Source organism: Dipodomys ordii, unplaced genomic scaffold, assembly GCF_000151885.1.
Source record: "Dipodomys ordii isolate 6190 unplaced genomic scaffold, Dord_2.0 Scaffold14, whole genome shotgun sequence".
Lineage (NCBI taxonomy): Eukaryota > Metazoa > Chordata > Mammalia > Rodentia > Heteromyidae > Dipodomys > Dipodomys ordii.
The window spans coordinates 5,665,508-5,687,930 of NW_012267230.1; the positions used below are offsets into that span (position 1 = coordinate 5,665,508).

Below are 22,423 nucleotides of genomic sequence, written 5' to 3' on the forward strand. Positions count from 1 at the left end.
AGGGTTCTCCCTTGCATGTGTACTTTCCGCAACAAGCTGTCCAGCTTCCTGCTGGTGACAAGTAGTCAGGGCAGGACTTTGCCCTGACTGAGCCCCTCCCCATAGCTGGTTTCCCTCTTTGCTTACTTCTGAAATAGATAAGGACTGAGTGGATGTTCTTTCCAAAGAGGATGCTCTTCAACCCCGATAATGTAAAGGTGTCAGCTACTTATGTTGTTGGAGCGATACTAAGGAAAAGTTCAGGATTTCTCCCTTCCTTCCTTCCCTTCTTCCTTTCTGCTTGCCTGCCTGCTGCCTGCCTCCCTCTCTCCCTCCCTCCCTCCTTTCCTTCCTTCCTTTTTGCTCCTTTCTTCCTTTCTTTGGTGGTGCTAAAGATGGAACCAAGAATAGGTTACACTTTATCACTGAGTTACAACCCCAGCCCTTGGTGTTTTTGTTTTTGTTTGGGGGGGGGGGCGGGACAGAGTCTTCACTATGTAAGCTAGCTAGCCTGGCCTGGAACTGGTGATCCTCTGCCTCAGTGCTGGGATAGGATCCTAAGTGTGCACCATTGTACTGGGTTGGTTTGGTGTGGGGGGGTGGGGTGGGGATGTGTGTGTGTAGAGCAAAAGACTAGGGGAGGGGAGGGGATGTCAAGTTTAATCTATTGGAATCTTTACAGGCACTTTTCTTTTTACAATATGGAAACTTGAGGGATCCCTGAGGGATCCCCCAAAGAATGAACTTGAGTTCCCAAGTCCCTGTCTCTGGGAGCCACCCCTCTGGGCTCAGTGAGTCTTAGGTGCCAAAGCCAGGCTTTGGCTCCAACCTGCCTCAGGCTCAGCTGCACTCCTCGAAGATGTCCGGATAGTGTCGGAAGAGCACAGGTGGATCCCGGTCTCCACGCACGGGGGCCCGAGGCACAGCCCGGATTCCAGGCCTACGACCCCGCCGGCCCCCGGAGCAGGAGCGGTGGATCCACTGGTGTGCCTCCACGGCGAACTTTCTCTTGAAGCGCATGCCGCACTCGGGGCAGGGGAAAGGCCGCTCGCCAGAGTGCATGCGCCGGTGGCTGACCAGCAACGAAGGGTAGGTGAAGCGGCGGCCACAGTCAGTACACACATGGCGCCGCTGGCAGGCCTGGGCATCCACCCCGGGCACTGCCACAGGGGGTTGCGCAGTGGAGACCTGGTCCCGGACTTCTTTCCTACGCTGTGCTCTGGCTGAGGTCTTGCTGACAGCAGAGTCACGTTTGTGTTTAACCAGCGGTTTGGGCTTCTCCTTCCCAGGTCCCACGGCTTCTGGCCTTCCCTTGGGTTCCCCTTCCTTCTGGTTTGGAGCATCGCCTGGGAAACGAGAAGAAATTATCCTTTAAAACATTAGGGGTGGGGAAGGGAGAGAGGCCAGTGTCTCATGCCTGTAATCCTAGCTACTCAGGAGGCTGAGATTTGAGGATCGCAGCCAAGGGCAGACAAGTTCGTGAGACTCTTCAATAAAAACTACTCAGGGAAAAAAAAGCACCCTGGCCCAGAGTCCAAGCTTCTGGCAAAACAAACAAACAAACAAAAAACCCATTGTGCATCAGAAAATAGGATGCTTTTATTTCTGGTGCAGGGGTGGGAAAAATACCCCCCAGTGATTAACATGCAGCTTTTGGCAAAAGGTCAACAGTTCTTTCCTTTAGGTTTAAATGGGGAAAACTAAATTTAAGTTCCCAGAGGCTTAGGGAGAATCAGTAGATGCATGTTTGTTAAGCTTATCAACAGTGACTAGTATGCCTTCTTCCTTTTCCTTCCTTCCTTTCTTGCTTTCTTTCATTGTTGTTGTTTTGTGTGCAGGGTAAGATTCACTTTAGATTCACTCTGGAGAGGGTGAAGAGAGAAGAGTCAAACTGCCAACATTTGTGTGTGTGTGTGTGTGTGTATTTTGTACTAGGGCTTTAAGTCAAGGCCAGGCTGATGTTCTACCACTTTAGCCATAGCTTCACTTCTACCTTTTTGGTGGTTAATTAGAGATTAAGAGTCTCAGGAATCCAGGTGCCAGTGGCTCACTCCTGTAATCCTCACTACTCAGGAGGCTGAGATCTGAGGATCCCAGTTCAAAGCCAGTCAGGGCAGAAAAGTCCATGAGACTCTTATCTCTAATTAATCACAGAAAAAGCTGGAAGTGGCTCCAGTAGTAGAGCGCTAGCCTTGAGCAAAAAGGAGCTCAGGAGAAGGGGCTCAGAGTTGGAGCCCCAGGACCAACCAAAAACAAAGTATCAGGCAGTGAGTCTGGCTTTAAATTGGGATCCTTGGATCTCAGCCTCCTGAGAAGCTAAGATTACAGACATGAGCCACCGATGCCTAGCACTTAGGGGACATTTTTAGTTCTTGGAAGAGAGTGAGCGATGTTTTCTTTCAGAGACACCTGGAAAACTTCGAAGTTTTAGTTTTCAGCTCTTGATCTACTCTGGTCTCAACCTATGACGACTGTCCCAAGTTCGAAAACGTTGTTCTAGTTTGGTTTTCTTTCTGTCCTCTTCTAGTATCCAATGTCGTTGGGCTCTTTTATTTTCTTTAGGGGTGCTGGGAATTTGGGGACCCTGAGAGAAAACTGCTAAACAGGAAACTCCAGACAACCAAGTTGGGGGGGGGTCCCTTGGAACAACCCCTCACCTCGCAGAGCTCCTCCCAGGTTTTCCCCCTCCTCAGGATCCTGAGCGGCGGGGTTCCAAGCCTCACTCTCCCCTTCCATCCAAGAAATGAGAGCTGGTTTGGGGCCAGGGAGTCCTGGGAGAAAATAGGGATCACATTGCGGGCTTGCAAGGGTGTCGTGGGACGTTGGCATCCCCCTGCGGGGGCGAGGGCACCTCCTCCGAATGCATGCTCAACCTGAACAGGGTCTGCAACGCTCTTGCGTGAAGGAAGCAGATGCGGGATGGAAAGACTCCCGAGGGGTACCCGAAGCCCCTCGTGCTGTTGGGTGGAATGGTGCGGGATTAGGGCTCACGATCCACTCGTGCCCTGTGAACCCGGGTGAGGGAGGAGGGGGGCTCTGACCCGGGGCCTCACCGAGCGCGCCCAGGTGGCCGTAGGTCTCCCGCATCACGTCCCGGTACAGGGCCCTCTGTGCGGGGCGCAGACACCCCCACTCCTCGGGGGAGAAGTACACGGCCACATCCGCGAAGCTCACGGCCCCGGGCTTCCTGCAAGCCGGCGGCAGCTCCCCGGGTCCCAGAACCAGCAGCGGGGCCGGAGGCGGCGCCATCGGGGCTCCGGGCCCCCGGCAGAGGCCGCCTGGGCCCCGGGACCACCGCCCCCTGCTCCCGGCCTCAGCTGTCGCCGTCCTCGGGAAGGGCGGCCCGGGCCCAGGCTCCGCCCAGCCTCGGTAACGGAACGCTGCCGGCGAGGCGAACCCAAGTCCAGGACTGGCAGCTAGGGACGCGGGAGAGCTGATGGGGACAAATAAAATCCCTTGATATTTTCATGGCCGTTAGGAGTGAGACCCCCCGTTAAAGGGCCCGGAAGGCGCCTTCAGAAAAGATGGCGACCACCTGGCTTCAAGTGCCCCTGCGGTAGTTCAGGGGCTGGTGTCTGAGAATATCAAATATGGCTTCTTTTGTCTCAGCCTCCCGTCTGCCCTTAAATTCAATGGCCGCTACGGGAGATTTTTCTTCTTCTTCTTCTTCCCCTTTTTCTTTTCTTCCCGTGGAATTGGGAAGTCCAGGAAACCTTCTTGCCTTCAAGAAAGATGGACGTGCCCGCAGCTTCACAGCCTTCTTCTCCCCGCTTGTCTGTGTATACCGGCCGATGATTGGCTGGAACTACGGACGACACTGTGCGCTGATTGGTTCCTGGCCGTAGCGGGGGGCGGGGGCGCGGTTGAAAAAGATTCTCAGGGCTGAGTCCAGAGGAGGTCCTCCAGCTGGGTAGTTAGTTGGGAGCTGTCCACAACCGCCTTTCTGACGACGGGCGTTGGGATCTGGGATCGGGTCCCAGCTCAAGCTTGCAGACGCAGCAGGTACAGCTGCCGAGGGTAGAAGCCAGGGTACGGATTGGCAACTGCAAAAAGCGGTGGTACTGGGGCTTGAATTCAGAGTCTGGACACTTGCCCTTAGCTTTTTCACCCAAGGCTAGCGCTTTATCACTTGGGCACAGCGCAATTATTTATCTATTCATTCATTTGGCGGTTAATTGGAGGTAAAAAGGCTCAGAGAGTTTCCTTCCTTAGCTGATTTCGAACCTTAATCCTCAGATCTCAGTCTCCTGAATAGTTAGGATGACCTAGGCATGAGCCGCCACTCCTAAGACTCCTTAAACTCTTGAATGTTTGAAGATTTGTATAAGGAGGAACTGGCTGTTTTCAAACTACAAAAACAACTAAGTGACTTTATCATATTTTATCTTGAACAATACTATGAAGTTGCCATTGGCTCCATTCGCTATAAGGCAGTAGTGTTGAATTATAGGCTTACAGTCACAGAGGCTAAGTTTGTTTGGAATTCAAGTCTGCCAATCCAGGAGAGGCTATATAGTGAAATAAAAACCTTCAGTTTTTTTCTTTCCCAGTCCTGGGCTTGAACTCAGGTCCTGGGCACTGTCTTTGAACCATAGCACCACTTCTGGATTTTTCTGTGTATGTGGTACTGAGGAATTGAACCCAGAGTTTTATGCATGCTAGGCAAGCACTCTACCACTAAACCACATTTCCAGCCCTAGTAATCACTTTTTGAACTATGGAGTTCAGAGAGGTAGCCATTTGTTAAGACAGGTTTGAATCAACACCTGTGTGGATATATTCCTTCAAGTTTCCTCTTCAAAAGTAGGATGCCGGGGCTGGGAAGGTAGCTCAGTGGTAGAGTGCATGCCCTGCAAGCATGAGGCCCTGGGTTCGATTCCTCAGCACCATAAAAACAGAAAAAGCCGGAAGTGGCGCTGTGGCTCCAGTGGTAGAGCACCAGCCTTGAGCTGAAGAGCTGAGGGACAGCGTCCAGACCCAGAGTTCAGGCCCCATGACCGGCAAAAAAAAAAAAAAAATAGGATGCCAAGATCTAAATAGGTCAAGAAGGCCAGCCATTCAATTGTTAACACAGTAGATCATTACAATAAAAAAATAGACTGAAGGTTTTTCCCCTTATAATCCTACCTACTGAGAGGTGTTTTGGTTTGAAGCCAAGCTAGACAGAAAAGTCTGTGAGACGACATCTCCAGCAAAAAAATCAACAGACTGGGGGTGTGGTTCAAGTGGTAGAACACCAGCTGTGAGCAAGAAAGCTAAGTGAGCTTGAAGCCTGGAGTTCAAGTCCCAGTACTTGAAAAAAAAAAGACTGAAGAGACTATGCCTTGATTTTAACTGTCATCACAAATAATTTACTCACAATGTTCCCCAGCATTGTATTTCCAGTTGTTTTGGCCTGAGAACTCATCTTTAGCCAACAGATGCAAAATCCAGAGACCATAGGGGATAAAAAGACATGCCAACCATTCCCTCAAAAACATAGAGAAACCAAGCTGGGCACCAGTGGCCTCATGCCTGTCATCCTAGTACTCAGGAGGCTGAGATCTGAGGATTGTGCTTCAAAGCCAGCCCGAGCAGGAAAGTCCGTGAGACTCTTATCTCTAATAAACTACTAGAAAACCGGAAGTGGCACTGTGGCTCAAGCAGTAGAGCACTGGCCTTGAGATGAAGAGCTAAGGGACAGTGTCCAGGCCCAGAGTTCAAACCCCATGACTGACCAAAAAAAAAAATAGAGAAACCAGTCCTGAAGTGTATTAGATTTCATACTTTTGTGTATTCTGTACAGAATGCGCAGAGGGCAGAAGGGGTCCCCCCTCCCCCCCGCCAGGCCACTATCTCTATAGTCACCCCCAAGTCTCTTGGGGTGAGCTACTCCTGTGGGACAGACTCACAATGTGCCCTCTATCCCAGGATGGTGTGGTCTTTTTTCTTAGACTGGCATCTAAGTGACCTAGTTTCTGAGGCTAGAAAACAGTATTCAAAGGGAGAGAACAGTCCAGAAAGAAAGGCCAGCTAAATGAATGGTCTGCAGTGGATTACCTCCAAGTGGATCTTCAGGAGCCTTTGTGAGTGGGAGTCTCCAGAAACAGGGTTCAGCTTTCAATTTTTAAAAATACAAAGGGTTTTAGTTCTAATTTTTAGTACCCTTAGCAGTTTATGAATACAGTCTGATCGTACAGCTTTGCCACTCTCAAAGCAGTTGAACTAAGCCCTGAGTCCTCCATGCTTCCAGAACCTTCTTTTCCTGAGATGTTTCTTGCCTCATCTCATTTATAAACCTGTCTCTTCCTTTCCAGAGAAATCTGATCAACTTGGGTCAGCCCTTTTACCCACACTCCTGGAATATATCCCAAAAGTAAACAAGGGGATCTTGATCTTCCCAAAACAGATGTGCTCTGAAAACTGATGCAGCCTGTGGCCACCTCAGCCTCTCCTCACCAGAGCAAGGAACCCACTAATATGCCTTCAGCCTGCGTACTTGCAGCTTGTGCCACACTGGCTGCAGGAGGATGGGCCAGACACTGAGCAGCAGAGAGGAGAGTATGTGAAGTGGAGGCCTCAGTCCAGGCAAGGATAGGTCTTCTCACCTGTGATCGTGCCTGTGGCTGGCCAGCAAGTAGGGTTAGGTGAAGTGGCTCTTGCAATTGGGGAATGGGTAAGGGTTCTCCCTCGTGTGAGCCCACCATGGATGGCTAAGAAAGCCAGAAGTGGCACCCACCCTCTGAGCATGGGTAGGGCTTTTTCCCAGGAATGGGTGAACCAGAGCTAGAGCAGTTAATTGTGTGGGGAGAAATGAGCCTAGCTGATCACAGGAAAAAGGCCTTTCCCTGGTATAGACCCAGTGGTAGGTAGCTGACCAAAAGGGAAGGGTAGCTGAAGCTAGGGCCACAGTTGGAGTAAGAGTAGGGTGCTCTGGCACCTGGAATGTCCCTGAGCCCCATGGCTTGATGGGGCTCTACCAAGGGGTGGACACTTCTAACAGAACTAGAACCAGGTAGCATGCCAGCTGGCAGCCTCTCCTGGAGAGGTATTTCATCTCCAATCTCTTTTTGTTTTGAATTCTTCTTCAATCCTTCTTTCTCATTCTTATTTCAGGATCCTGAGATGGGGAGAAAAAGAACCTGAAATGGCAGCGTATTCCAGGATATACCCTAGAAGAGAGATAAACAGAATACATGGCCCTCTGGGAGCTTGGTTGAGTGGCGCCACAGGAAGCCCTGAAAGCTACCCTGGAGTGCAAGCAAATTCCATTGTCTGCACGAACATTGGAGAGAGTGGGAGAAGAGTCAACAATACTGAATCCCAGCTCTGTTTCAGGCACTAAGGACAGCAGTGGCCCCAGTCATGGAGCTTTCAGGCTGGAACCTGATTGAAGATTATAAAATCTTAATCAAATAGACTTAAATGACCCTCCCTGCTGCCATTTAGGCCATCACCAAAAAGTCATTTGGTGATGGACTGGAGGGAAGACTTGGGAACATTTGTTACATGATGGCTTCAGGGAAAATATTCTGCCTTTGTTTTAACATCTGATGAGCCAAGTGCTGGTGGCACATGCCTGTAATCATAGCTACTCAGGAGGCTGAGATCTGAGAATCAGGCTTCAAAGCCAGCCTGGGCAGGAACTTCCATAAGACTCTTATCTCCAATAAACCACTAGAAAACCAGAAGTGGCACTGTGGCTCAAGCAGTAGAGCACTGGCCTTGAGCTGAAGAGCGCAGGGAGAGTGCCCAAGCCCAGAGTTCAAGCCCCATGACTGACCCCTCCCCCCAAAAAAAATCCAGAAGTGCTGTGGCTCAAGTGGTAGAGCACTAGCCCTGAGGAAAAACAAAAATCTATGAAGCATTCTCACCCACATTGTGATCTACGTGATATCCAAGAATAACATAACTTCATTTTATCACACTCCAATTCCTTGACTTCTCAGGACACTCGAAGTCTATTTTGCATTAAACTGAAGTTATCCAGTATGAGCGATTGGTTCACCATAGCTGTTCTCTCCAGCTGTCTTGAAGTCAGAACTTGGTTAAGGTGCAGGAAAACTAAGGGGACTTCGGTGGGGGCAGTGTGCACTGAGAATGGGAATTGGGTTTGAAATAAAGTCCGTTACCTTTCCCTGCCCCAGTTGACAGCTAGTGGGCTCTCTCCCTCTGGATCCTAGGTTTCTGAGATCCAAATCTCCCACCTCGTCTTCCATCTGTGAGATAAAAGCAGGTTTGAGGCCTGAAAATCCTGCAAAGGAGAAAATTGAGCTTAGATCGGAACACACATGGGGCATGGAGGGGATGAGTCGGTTTCCTCGGTGGCCTCTAGGAACACATTACTGGAGGATCTAGCCCTCAGCCAGCGCTCAGGATCTTGTCCTGGTATCCGGAAGGCCCTCTGCGGCCCCGCCTCCTTGAATCCCGCCCTTAACCAACATGGTGCCTCTCTGGCGTCAACATCCCTTGCTTTGCCCTCTGCCCTTACGTGTGGAAGGGGAGACACTGACTGGAGGTTGGCTCCCACAGTTCAACCGACTGATAGATGACGTGCGTTGATTGGACAGTGCCGCGGGAAGAAGGAGCGCTGTGAATGGTCTTTCCGGAGCGGCCTGTTTAAAAGGCTGAGGATGAAGAAGCCACGAGCCGGGGGAGTGGCGGGAGCAGCAGAGACACCCGGTCTTTGCAAACTGGGAGAAAGATGAATTGACGCTGCACCCTTCTTCGATGAGATTTCTTACAGACAGGTCCAGGTAGCCAGGACTCCCTGGTGAGTAAACTGAGACCGATTTGGAATAAGGTATTGTTACCTGATTTACAGCAGTCCTTGGGATGGGTATAACACACACACGTTACTCACATCTCATTAAATTTATTTGTGTAATGGAAGTGTATCTGTTTTTATTCAGACTTTGTATTCTGCTCTGAAATAAGTGGGAAGGAGTGACTGATCAAGAAGCACTAGATGGGGGGCTGGGAAAGTGGCTTAGTGGTAGAGTGCTTGCCTCATATGCATGAGGCCCTGAGTTCGATTCCTCAGCACCACATAAGCAGAAAAAGCTGGAAGTGGTGCTGTGGCTCAAGTGGTGGAGTGCTAACATTGAGCTGAAGAGCTGAGGGACAGCGCCCAGACCCATAGGCCCAGAGTTCAGGCCACATGGGGGGAGAGGGGGAAGCACTAGATGCATAAATAGATGTTAAATGATAACCCCCAAGCCAGGCACAGGTGGCTCACGCCTGTAATCCTAGCTGCTTGGGAAGCTGACATCTGAAAATCGCAGTTCGAAGCCAGCCTAGGCAGGAAAGTTTGAGACTCTTACCTCCAGATAACCAGCAAAAAGCCAGAAGTGAAGGTCTGGTTCAAGTGGTAGAACACTAATCTTGAATGAAAAAATCTAAAGAGAGAAGCCCTAGTGTCAGCGGGCATGCACCTACACACCCACCCACCCACACACACACACACACACACAATGTACAACTATTTGAAGTTTAGAACAGAAAAATAGAAATTGCCAATTGTACAGGCTAGGAATGTGATAAAACACTTAACCTAGCATTCATTCTGGCATTTATCTGTGCAAGACCCCAAATTCCATTCCCCAGCAACACACATAACAATTGGAATAATGCAAATTCTTAGTTTGATATAACAATGTTAATTGCTTTGATGTAATCTACAAAAACTATAGTACAAAGCCGGGCCCTGTAGCTCATGCCTGTAATTCTACTACTTAAGAGGCTGAGATCTGAGGATTGTGGTTCAATGGCTTTTCCCTGGCAGGAAAAATCTATGAGACTTTTACCTCCAATAAACCACTCAGAAAACCCAAAGTGTGCTGTGGCTCAAGTGGTAGAGTGCTAGCCTTGAGCTGAAGAGTACAGGGGCAGTGCCCAGGCCCAGAGTTCAAGCCCCCATGACCAACAAAAATTGCTGAAAGGATGTTGAGCTCTCACTGAATACTGGGCATGGATCATGTCTGGAATGGGCCCTGACTGGGTGCCACAAAGAGACTAGGAAATTGATCTCATCTTTGTACTCCACAGACCACAGGATAGAAATTGGCTACCAGCGGCTTCCAAGTTTTATGAAGTACAGTCCATGCTCAGAGGAAGTTATAAAATTCCTACAGGAGGAATCATGTGTGCTAGCCTGTTTATGTGAAACTGGTAAGTTCCAACACAGAAGGCTAATGAAAAAGGTATTGGTTTACATCCCAACAGGTCTTTGCTCAGGCAGGGTGTTTCCCTGATCCGAGGGGCTGTATCTTAACATCAAACTTTTTCTCAGTCCAGAAAAACTAGATATACATTTTATAAATAGTAATTCCACAAGAAACCGAATTCATTCATCAGACTTTTAATGACACCCAATGTGGATTACCCCTTCCGGGAAAGCAGTTATCATCCAAGGAGAAACAAACAGTTCCAATGACAACCTGCTGAACACCTGAACAGAGGCAATTACAAAATGCTATGTTCTCTAGTCAGTCTCCCTCTCTGAGGATGAGATCAGGAGAGCTGCAGGAAGAAGCAAAGAAGAGTAGAATAATGACCCATTCCAGCTGTTGGAATATGAGTCATGTTTGGAAATTCCAATTTGATGCAGCTGCCCAAGATAAAGGGGTCGGCTATGTTCACACTGAATCATAAAGCTTTATTTAGGAGGCATATTACAAAGAGTAAGAGACTGCTTCCTGGCCCCACTGGAGGTCAAGGAGGGAGGGAGAGAGGGAGGCGTGGACAGTTTTATGAAACTCTCCTTTGTATTCAATTACCTGACTCTCTACCTTCCTTAATGATCTCACTTTATGGGGGAAAAAATGCTGACTGAGGCCTCATGGAAGAGAAGAGTAAGATCCATTTGTCAAGAATCTTCCAATTAGCTACCTAGATTTATTCCAAGTCCACCAGATGAAGTATAGTAATCCAGTCCCATTTTTACCTCTTGCAGCTAGACCATAGGTCCCCCATAACACCACACTTCTCCCAGAGTTTACTGTGCTTATGTTTCATGCCCAATTTGAGCCAGTTTTCCAGAAACAAGGTGGAGAAGATTTAGCTTTATCACATTTAAAAGGTCAGGGCAGTTAGATGTCTGTCAGCCACGAGACCTCTGATTTGCAGTTCCCCCTAAACCAGTACAGCCTGGAGTTGCTAAAAATCAGTGCAGACCAAGAAGGTGTACAGTGCACAAGGTATGCTGTCTTTTTTACTTTTATATGACATTAAAGCAACTTTTTTTTTTAAGGCCTATTCTGAGGCAGATGAAGCGTGGAACTGAAACCATCTGTGAGTCCTGGAGCTTGAACTAAGGGCCTGGACACTGTCCCTGAGCTTTTCTGCTCAAGGCTAGTGTTCTACCACTTCAGCCACAACTCTACTTCCGGTTTTATTGGCCGTTATTTGGCGGTAAGAGTCTTAAGGGCTTTTCCTTCCCAGCCTGGAGTTGAACTGAAATCCTCAGATCTCAGCCTCCTGAATAGTTAGGATTACAGGTGTGAGCCACTAGCACCCAGCTTGAAACCATCTTTAGGGAGTGATTAACCTAATATAGTGACACAGACCTGCAGTCCCAGCTATGCAGGAGGATATCTTGAGTTCAGGAGTTAGAGACCATCCTTGGTGAGATCCCATTCTCCAAAGGAAATGAATTATTGCAATTTAACCTGGCAACCTAGAGGCAAAGTAGTTGTGGTTATCTTAAGAGCTGCCATGTAGATGAAGTATGAAACATCATATAGGCCAGGTGTATAGAGCAGGACATGTACTTCACCTTCTAAAGATCAGCATGATCCCACAATGAGATGACCTGCCTTGTGAGGTAGTGAGCTCCCTGTCAAAGAAGGTGTACAAGCAAGCAATAGATCACTTGGCAGGAGTGTTGTAGAAAGTGGGCTAGACCAAGTTTTTCAGTTTGGTATGGAGACAGTAAGGAGCAGCTTCCACTCCTGACTGCATGCAAGGGGACAGAGCTTAACTGTCTGCAAACTAGAAAAGCAGCCCTGAAATAGATGGGGCAACTTTTAACCCAGTACCAGTTACACAAATTACTTAAGAAACTAACCCAATAATGTCCCATCTCCGAATGGGACTGTTGTAGGTTTAGTAAGGCAGCCGGTGTAGTGGAATATACTAAAGTCCCGATGTGGAGGCTAGGAGACCTGGGTTTTAGTTCTGACTCTGCCCTGTATGGCCTAGAGCGCTGCCTGCCTTTTCCGGGACTCTTCTGCGAAAATGAAGTGAACCAGCCGATCATCCTTTCCATCCTAAAGGGCGCCGCCTTTCTGGCTGGGGCCCCCCACGGCGGATCTAGGGCTCCGATTTGGGACCTTGGGGCTACATTTATGAACCGCCAGAGACCACCTCTGGCGGAAGCATCGCCCACACTCGAGGCAGGGGAAAGGCTTCTCCCCGGTGTGCAGGAGCTGGTGCTGGGCCAGGTGGCTCCACTGGGCGAAGCGCTTGGAGCAAAGGTCACAGGCGTAGGGCCGCTCGCCCGAGTGCACGCGCCGGTGGCTGGCCAGCAGCGAGGGGTAGGCGAAGCGGCGGCCGCAGTCCTCGCAGGCGTGCAGCTTCTCCTCCGTGTGCGTGCTGCGGTGGATGGCGAGCGAGCCGCTCCGGCGGAAGGCACGGCCGCAGTCGGGGCAGGGGTAGGGCTTCTCCCCGGTGTGCAGGAGCTGGTGCTGCAGCAGCGTGCTGCGCTGGGAGAAGCGCGCCTGGCAGTGCTCGCAGGCGTAGGGCCGCTCGCCCGAGTGCACGCGCCGGTGGCTGACCAGGCGCGAGGACGAGGAGAAGCGGCGCTCACAGTCCGGGCACGGGTAGGGCTTCTCGCCGGTGTGGATGCGCTGGTGGATGACCAGGGCCGTGCGCTGGCGGAAGCGGCGGCTGCACTCCGGGCAGGTGTAGGGCTTCTCGCCCGTGTGCGTGCGCTGGTGGATGGCCAACAGGGACGGGTAGGCGAAGCGACGGCCGCAGCTGGGGCACTGGTGCGGCTTCTCGCCCGTGTGCGTGGTCCGGTGATTGGCCAGGGAGCGGCTCCTGCGGAAGCAGCGGCCGCAGTCAGGGCAGTGGTAGGGTTTCTCGCCGGTATGGATGACCTGGTGTTGGGAGAGGTTCTTGCGCTGGGAGAAACGTTTGCCACACTGGTCACAAACGTAGGGACATTCACCGGAGTGAGCCCGCCGGTGGCTGACCAGCAGGGATGGGTAGGAAAAGCGGCGCCCGCAATCGGGGCACGGGTAAGGCTTCTTCAAGTTCTGGGCACACTTGTGGCTCTCCAGGGCGTGGCTATCGGGGAAAGTGCAGCCACAGTCGGGGCAAATGGGACCCCCAGACGTCTGCCTGGGGACTAGTCGAGGTTTGCTGGGCCTCCGCCCTCGTTTCCCCTTCCGGGGTGCCTCCTTAGGTGGTAGTACGTCCTTCTCCCCATTCTTCCTTCTGGTCTCTATAAGGACATGGAGAAAAGTTAGTTTTAACCACTACCAGCCTTCTACTCCTGCCTATGACAATACAGGTTATAAAACCAACACACTCAGTCCCTGTCCTCAAATGTTGGTGTCAGAGACAGCTAAGTGTGAGACACTCTTATGGAAATGAGGAGGGTACTGAGCCAGCTCGGAGGTCAGGGAAGATTTGTAGGAGAGAAACAACATTCTTTGGAGTGTGGATGGAGTTCGTTGTTTATGAAGACATAGTAACAGGAACAGAAGGAAGTCAAAATCCCACCACGCTCCCCATTTACTCTGTAGAAGCCATGCTTAATTCCTTCTGGTTTGTTTGTTTGTTTTGCCAGTCCTGGGACTTTAACTAGGGCCTGGGCACTGTCCCTGAGCTTCTTTTGCTCAAGGCTAGCACTCTACCACTTGAGCCACAGCGCCATTTCCGGCTTTTTCTGCTTATATGGAACTGAGAAATCAAACCCAGGGTTTCATTCATGCTAGTCAGGCACTCTACCACTAAGCCACATTGCCTGCCCTCTTCTAATGTTTTTTACTGTAATACAAATACACTATTCCTACACTTTCTTACAGAAAGACAGCATGTATACCCTTTATAATATTTTACTGCACCTTCATTATTTCCACTTATACACTAAAGATCTTTTTATGTCAGCACATGTACTTATTTTGAAGTTGTAAAAAAAAAAAATCTATGTGTTAGGCAAATGCTCTACTATTGAGTCCCAACTCCACTCCAACTTTTTTTTCTTTTTTTTTTTTCAACAGTGCTGGGGTTTGAACTCAGACCCTTGCCCTATGTGGTCTGCCAGTGAACTAGGCCTGTATCCTTCTCTGCTTTAGTTTGTTTTTGATAGGGTCTCATGCTTTTGCCCACCAGCTTCAGACCAAGATTATCCTATGTCTGCCTCCCAGGTAGCTGTAATTAGAGGCTTGTTCTCTCTCTTTTTTTTTTAAAAAAAAAGTTTATTCTTTTTTTCTTTAATACATAAGTCTCACTATGTAGTCCAGACTGGCCTCAAATTCTGGATCCTCCTGCTTCAGCCTCCTGAATGCTGTAATGCAGTGTGTGTATCCCACTTGCCATAACAGTGTAAGAAAGCCTGAAATGGGCTCTCTCTGGCCCTTGCTTCCAAGATGATGAAAAAAAGAAGGAACAACGGTCGAGCCAAAAAGGGCTGAGGCCATGTGCAGCCTATTAGCTGCACAAACTGCGCCCAATGCATGCTTAAGGACAAGGCCATTAAGAAGTTTTGTCATTCGAAATATAGTAGAGGCCACGGCCGGTAGGGACATTTCCAAAGCGAGTGTCTTCGAAGCTTATGTTCTTCCCAAGCTCTATGTGAAGCTCCATTACTGCGTGAGTTGTGCCATTCACAGCAAGGTGGTCAGGAATGGATCTCGTGAAGCCCAGAAAGATCGAACACCCCCACCTCAATTTAGATCTGTTGGTACTGCTCCACAACCTCCACCAAAACCAATGTAAGGAGCTGGATACTTCCAGACTTCAGAAAACCTGTCTTCTAGGGAAAACAAAAAGAAATAAAATGGAAATTATACTTAAGAAAGAAAGCCAGCCTGAAATAGGGGCTGGGAAGGTGGCTCAATGGTGGAGTGCTTGCCTCACATGCATGAGGCCCTGGGTTCAATTTCTCAGCACCAAATAAACAGAAAAAGCTGGAAATGCAGCTGTGAGTCAAGTGGTAGAGAGCTCGCCTTCAGATGAAGAGCTGAGGGACAAGCGCCCAGACCGAGTTCAAGCCTTAAGACCAATCAAAAAAACAAAGCCTGAAATGGGACAGGCGCCTGTGGCTCACACCTATAATCCTATTCAGGAGGCTGAGATCTGAGGATCATTGCTGAAAGCCAGTTCTAAACAGACAAATCCTTGGGGCTCTTATTCTCCAATTAACTAGCAAAAAGTTGGAACTGGAAGCAGAACTCAAGTGGTGGAGCACTAGCTGAGTGAAAAAGCCAATTGGGAGCAGAAAGCCCTGAGTTCAACCCTTAGTACTGGCACAATAAATACGTAGTGTAAAAATTGTATGTTATTTATGTAGTTATGTACCTATATCATATTGCATAAAATGATTAGATATGAACCTCCGAGATATACCCTTGACATTAGAGAACCTGGCAGAGAAAGTATAGTCCACGGTTCCATTTGCTTCTGTGATGGAAGCCTTGCTTGATTCTGGGTAGAAAGTGTGTCTTCCACTACTTAAGGTCCTGCTGCCATAACCGCAAAAGGGGGCTGAGGCATCCAAGCAGTGTTACCCCATAAGCACCCTTCAACCCAAGCCCAGAAATGGAGAAATTTAGGGTCCCTCAACCAGGACCCAAATTCAAGGAAAGGAGACAGGAGAGGAGGCAATCTTTCCACTTGCTCATTTATACAGTGGGGTACTGCAGATGGTTATTTAAAGACTGATCGAGGAATCTGCATGGTGATCGACCCTACACCACCAGAAACAATATTCTGAAATGAGCAGGATGGGACCAAGGTCTGGCCCTGGCCAGACCGAACTCTGGCCTGAGTTAGAACGTGAGGTCTGCAGACTCTCCAGGGTTGTTTGTTTTGTTTCTTTTTTTTTTCTTTTACCACTCACTTCTCTGGACTGTTACCCCTTTCCGGTACTCCTGTGGATCTAGAGCAGCCGGTTCCCAATTCTCGGTATTTCGCTCCAACCAGGAGATGAGGGATGGCTTGGGACCTGCACACCCTGGGGAAGGAGAACTAGTCAGAGGGCGAGCCTCGAGATCACCAACGACAGGTGCACCTGCCGCGCCCCTGCCCCTCCCCTAACAACCAGATCGCGGCCCGGCCGTTCCCAGCCCTCCTCCACCCCCGCCCCCCGGCTCCTCCGTCCCCCTCGGGCCCGCGGAAGCGGATTGGGCCGGGCCTCACCGAGCGCGCCCAGGAGGCCGTAAGTCTCGCGCATCACGTCCCGGTACAGGGCCCTCTGCGTGGGCCGCAGACACCCCCACTCCTCCGGGGAGAAGTACACGGCCACGTCCGCGAACTTCAAGGCCCTCGGCCTCCTTCCCCTTCTCCGACTAGGCCGGGCCTCTCCTGGCCCCGGTGCGGGGAGCGGAGCCGATGGCGGCGCCATTGGACCCGAGAAGCTGGCCCCACGGCCTGCCCCGTCCCGGCCTCGGCCCTTGGGCGCGGAGGACCCCGAGGTTCAGGAGCCTCGGCCGGACTGGGGCTGAACGTGGCGGGAGAAGCCCGGAGGGAGTCGGAGCCGCCCGCCCGCGGGGCTAACGGAAACCTCTCGTTGTAATTCAGGAAACTCCTAGCCGAACTTGGGGGAAAGGCACCGGAAGATGCCTTCAGGGAAAATGGCGGCGCTGCTACTGCACCGCCTTTGCCTGGAACACGGGCAGCTTCCAGCTATCGATTTTATTGACCAGAGCGCCATGCCGGCTTCCTAACCTCTTTGCCCTAAAGTGCAATGGCGCTGCAAGCGGGCCTCGCGCCCCTTTTCCCCGCCCTTCCTATTGCAACTGTCTATTGGGCAGAAGCTGAGCATCGAGCGTCCTGATTGGTTGATGGCCACAGCGGCCCGTTTGAACGAAGCCAACGGACGCGTAAGGGCAGGAAGCTGGACCGTCAGTGTAGGGAGAGTGCTGCGAGATCAGAAATGAGTTGCGGGGATCTGGGATCGGGGAAGAAACTCTCCCAACTGTTTTCCACGGCTCGCTTGCAGATTTGTAACCGTTTTTAGTGCAAAAGGCCCCGACTCCGCGAGTCCCAAACTCGGCCACTAGAGTGTACCCGCTTAGAAAGGAAATTTAATCAACGCGGCTCACGGCGAGGGAAAAAACGAAGGAGTGATCCCCGTCCCCGTCCCTTCCCCATACCATCTTCTAGAGGCTTACAGAAACTGAAGTTTTGTTTTTGATGCCAATCCAGGGGCTTAAACTGGGGCCTGGGCGCTGTCCCTGGGCAGTTTTGGTCAAGGCTGGAGCTTTACCACTGGAGCCAGAGCGCCACTTATAACATATTAGAGTTTATTGGAGGTAAGAGTCTCAAAGACATTACTGCCTGCGATGGCTTTGAACTACGATCTTAGCCTCTTGAGAGCTAGGATTACAGAAGGGGCCCGGCATCATTTAAGATTTTAAAAAATATATTATTATAAAAAGTGATGTTCATGGGCTGGGAAGGTGGCTCAGTGGTAGAGCGCTCGCCTTGCATGCATGAGGCCCTGGGTTCGCTTCCTCAGCCCCACATAAACAGAAAAAGCCAGAAGTGGCTCTGTGGCTTAAGTGGTAGAGTGCTAGCCTTGACTGGAGGAGCTCTGGGACAGTGCCCAGGCCCCAAGACCGACAAAAGAAAAACAAAAAGTGGTGTACAGAAGGGTTACACTTACATAAGTCAGGTATATTTTAAGTTTTAAAGGGAGGCCAAGGAAGGGTCTGAAGTATACACGGCTGATATAGCAGATAATCTTGGCTAGATCAATGGTCTGATCATCTTTGTTCTGGTTTTGCAGAAATTTTAGGAAAGTTGTTACAGCTGGCATCATTTGAAAGGAGCAATCTGGTTCCAATGAGATGATTGTTCCTGCCCTTGGGTGCCTCATCATTAAGATAATTGGGGGCCTGTTTTGAGAAGCCCCTTCTGCTGGTTTCTATCCCCCTTATGAAGTAATTTATTGGATCAGCCATGTCCTTCCTGGAATCCAAGGCAACTGCGAGAGAAACTTAAGAGGAAAAAATTTAAAAGCACAAATAGAGGCCCAGAGAGGAGCAAAGTAGGGTTAGGCCAGTGATCAAAGTCCTCCTTTGAACTTAGCTCGTCTCTGAAAGAAGGAAGCATTTAAGTTTGGCCAGAATGAGCAGAAATAACCCTAGATTCTTTTTTGTGACTTTCTCACAGGAGCATTTGCTTTGGATGATGGTTACTGTCTATGTTGCCCTTTTGGGAAGAGATTTAACTTTAGCGTTTTCTGAAAGCAAACACCATGCCTGCTAGATTATTAGACTTTGCCAGAGAATCACGCAGACATCCAGGTACAGAGAACAAAGTAAGTTTTATTGCTGGGAAAGGAGTCAGCAAGCCCCTTCTCACAAGGGCAAAGTGAGAATCACCAGCTATTGGCTGAGGTGACTTATATAACCTAGGATGTTTAGAAGGGGCTAAGAGGCGGAGATCTCGACCAGTGTGGACGTGTGGGCCAGGGGGGGTGTCATCATGGCAGACTAGGATTTATGGCTGCTATCCAAGTAGTAGATAAGAGGTCCTGCAGCTGCCTAGACCTGGAGGTCACTCCAAGGAGCTCCTGTTGCCTTATATGGTAGTAGCCTGCCCCAGAGAAGGGTAATCCCAAGGTAGAGGGGGTTGGAGGCTGATTACTGACTTTACTACAGGGCCTAGTGTTGCCTAGGAAGGGAGCATGCTAAGCTAGTGGAGAGGGGAAGGAGTGGACTAAGCTAGGGGAAGGTAGCTCATTTCCCTAACAATGCCTAACAAGGCATTGTTTCATCTCTTTTTTTTTTCTTTTGTAAGTGGGTGATTAACATGGTTTACAGAAATCTCAAAGGGATTTTGTGAGTTTCCAGAATCATATAATACTAGTTAGGAGGAAGAACAAAAATCTAAACATGAAAGCAACAAGCCTTTATTATTTTTTTACCATTGTACAAAGCATCCATCCTTTGTACTATCTTGACTTGCTAATTAACTAAGAAAACCCCTGAGCCTTTGATGTCTTTTTTTTTCCTTTCTTTTTGGTCAGTCATGGGGCCTGAACTCTAGGCCTGGGCGCTGTCCCTCAGCTCTTCAGCTCAAGGCTAGTGCTCTACCATGTGAGCCACAGTGCTATTTCCAGCTTTTTCTGCTTATGTGGTGCTGAGGAATCGAACCTAGGGTCTTATGCATGCAAGGCAAGCACCCTACCACTGAGCCACCTTCCCAGCCCTCTTTGGTCTCTTCTTATGTTCAGTTTTCTGGATGAGTGAAAATCTTTTGATTTGGGTGAGAGAAGGGGGGGAAATCTTTCTAATCCCCTGCCTATGGCTCCTGCCTAAAATCCCAGCTACTCAGGAGGCTGAGATTTCAGATCATGATACAAAGCCATGTGGGGGAAAAAAAATGAAGCTATGACTAAAGCTAAGGGATAGCATCCAGGCTCTGCATTCAAGCCCAAAGTACCTGTGTGCACAAGCATGCACAAACACACACACACACACAAATTTGAGGCCAAGCATATCAAGCAGTTTCTAACTTCTGCCCACTCTCTTTTTCCTTAAACTGTGCTGACCTCTACTGGGTCCTGAATAATCCTTTCACCTCTCTGCCTGTGAGGATCCATCCAGATGCTGAACCTAGTGCTTGTCCTTAGCACTAAACCACTGACTCTTAACAGTGGGTCGTGCTGCCCCCTAGAGGTTATTTTGTGAATTAACAAAAGCAGGCATTTTTGATCAAGGCATAGAGGGATGTATATTGTATTCATGCAAGAACCCAGGGATATTAGTTTTCCAATACAATGACAGTCTTTCTAGCTGAATATAAAATTGTCCTAGCAGGGCGCCGGTGGCTCATGCCTGTAATCCTAGCTACTCAGGAAGCTGAGATCTGAGGATCATGGTTCAAAACCAGCCTGGGCAGGAAAGTCTGTGAGACTCTTATCTCCAATAAACCACTAGAAAACTGGAAGTGGCATTGTAGCTCAAGCAGTAGAGGGCTCGCCTTGAGCTGAAGAGCTGAGGGACAGCAGGCCCAGAGTTCAAGCCCCACAACTGACAAAAAAAAGTCCTCCTCCAGCTGGGAATGGGGCTTAGTGGTAGAGTGCTTGCCAAGCATGCATGAAGCCTGGGTTTGATTCCTCAGTTCCACATAAACAGAAAAAGCCAGAAATGGTACTGTGACTGAAGTGGTAGAAGGCTAGCAAAAAAAGAAGCAAAGAGAAAGTACCCAGGCCTTGAGGTCAAGCTCCAGGACTGGAAAAACAAAACAAAAAAATGTCATCCTCTTATCATTTTCAGAACACCTATGGAGATTTTTGTAGGTGAGAGAAAGTTTATAATAAAACCTTAATTTATTTTTAATATTTCATTTTAAAACATATGGCCAGGTGCCAGTGGCTCAGTCCTGTAGTCCTAAGTACTCATGAGGCTGAGATCTGAGGATCGCAGTTCAAAGCCAGCCTGGACAAGAAAGTGTATGAGACTCTTAACTCCAATTAACCACCAAGAAGCAGAGCTGTGGTTCAAAGTGCTAGAGTGCTAGCCTTGAGCACAAAAACTCAGGGATAGCACCCAGACCTTGAGTTCAAGCTCAGGACTGGCACATACACACACAAATATATATATACATACAAGGACTAAATTTCCAATGCCAACTGTATTTGAGACACAAACACACTAATCAGTTTCCTAAAAGTGTTATTTGAAATACCTAGAAAACTCATTGTAGTGCGTTTGTTTCCATCTAAACATGAACACATTCCTTCCCCCACACACACCTTGGTAGTAGGGCTTTAATTTGGCCCAGGCATGTCCCTGAGCTTTTTTGCTCAAGGTTGGAGCTCAGCCACTTGAACCCACAGCTCCACTTCTGGATTTTTAGGTCTGGTCGTAGGGCCTGAACTCTGGCTTGGGCGCTGTCCCTCAGCTCTTCAGCTCAAGGCTAGCGTTCTACCAATTATGAGCCACATTGCCACTTCTGGCTTTTTTTTTTTTTTCCTGCTTATGTGGTGCTGAGGAATTGAACTCAGGGCCTCATGCATGCAAGGCAAGCACTCTATCACTGAGCCACCTTCCCAGCCCCACTTCTGGATTTTTGATGGTTAATTGGAACTAAGAGTCTTACAGACAGCAGGGTGCTAGTGCCTCATGACTGTAATCCTTGCTACTCAGGAGGCTGAGATCTGAGGATCACAGTTCAAAGCCAGCCTGGGCAGGAAAGTCTGAGAAACTCTTATCTCCAATAAACCACCAGAAAAACAAATGGTGCTGTAGCTCAAGTGGTAGAGCACTTGCCTTGAGCTGAAGAGCTGAGGGACAGCGCGCAAGCCCACAGTTCACGCCCCATGACCACCACCACGAAAAACAAAGTCTTACAGGCTTTCTTGTCCAGGCTGGCTTTGAACTGGGATCCTTAGCTCTCTGCCTCCTGAATAATTAGGATTATAGATGTGAGCCACTGACACCCAGCATACATCTGCCCAATCACAGGAAAAAACGGAGAGGGGAAGGACTTGAACATATGTTAGAGGAGGGGCAAATTCTTCCCACTGTAAGTATCATAAAGAGAACTCTAAAAGTTATAGGAATATCAACAGCAAGGAACAGCCATTACTCCTCAGACAAATAGTGGCAAAACCTCCACCCTCCAGGGTGCTGAGGCCCAAAACCTTTGGGAGAGGACACTGAAATTGCTGAGGTGCCACTCTAGAGGAACTTTCTGAAATTTTCACTCTATAGAGTGCCAAGGAAAACTGCTCATTGAAGAGTATTTCACTGAGCAGCCCCATACCAGAGCTCTAAGAGGAGAGTATGATGAGTAGCTGCTAGCCACCATCAAGGCAGCACCAGTGGTGCTGGAGCTGCCAGGAAACAGCTGCATCCAGGTAGCAAAACCCTAACAGAAATGTGTCTCCAGTAAAATGATGTGATGCCTGGGTATGGTATGGTTTGGGCAGAGTGCTAGCTTAGCATAGATGAGGCCCTGGGTTCGATCCCAGCACCCCAATTAAAGAAAATAGGCCAAGATCTATTTTGCAGAGGGGTTGGCGGTTAAAAGATTTAAGGCCTGGGAGTATGTATTTGAGGCTGATTGAGCTCAGTATACAATATAATCTGGGGATAAATTCCCAGCAACATACACACACACACACACCAGACAGTGTTGGTGCATATCACTCAGGGGGCTGAGACAGGAGGATAATGAGTTTGAAGCCATAGGAATTCCAAATTACAGTCAGGTGCTAGTATCTCATGTCTTTAATATTCTAGCTACTCAGAAGGCGGAGATAAAGCCGGGCACTGGTGGC

The 22,423-nt window shown here is 49.2% G+C and overlaps 2 protein-coding genes and 1 pseudogene across 3 annotated transcripts; 1 reads left to right on the forward strand and 2 right to left on the reverse strand.

The window, feature by feature from the left end:
• Positions 1-442: 442 nt before the first annotated feature.
• On the reverse strand, positions 443-3,567 carry Znf688 (zinc finger protein 688). Of its 2 annotated transcripts, XM_013011401.1 has the most exons (3): positions 3,033-3,563; positions 2,637-2,750; positions 443-1,325 (listed from the first exon to the last, which is right to left on the reverse strand). In XM_013011401.1, the coding sequence occupies exons 1-3, from the start codon at positions 3,226-3,228 to the stop codon at positions 820-822; spliced, it is 816 nt and encodes a 271-aa protein (XP_012866855.1). In that variant the 5' UTR covers positions 3,229-3,563; the 3' UTR covers positions 443-819. The 2 variants fall into 2 exon arrangements, with proteins under 2 accessions (XP_012866855.1, XP_012866856.1); XM_013011402.1 differs by lacking the exon at positions 2,637-2,750 and having other exon boundaries at positions 3,033-3,567.
• Positions 3,568-10,317: 6,750 nt separating this feature from the next.
• On the reverse strand, positions 10,318-16,564 carry LOC105982006 (zinc finger protein 689). Its single transcript, XM_013011400.1, has 3 exons — positions 16,327-16,564; positions 16,028-16,141; positions 10,318-13,405 (listed from the first exon to the last, which is right to left on the reverse strand). Exons 1-3 carry the CDS (start codon positions 16,529-16,531, stop codon positions 12,228-12,230), a joined length of 1,497 nt encoding a protein of 498 aa, XP_012866854.1. The 5' UTR covers positions 16,532-16,564; the 3' UTR covers positions 10,318-12,227.
• Positions 14,556-14,938, forward strand: LOC105982009 (annotated as a pseudogene).
• Positions 16,565-22,423: the final 5,859 nt, after the last annotated feature.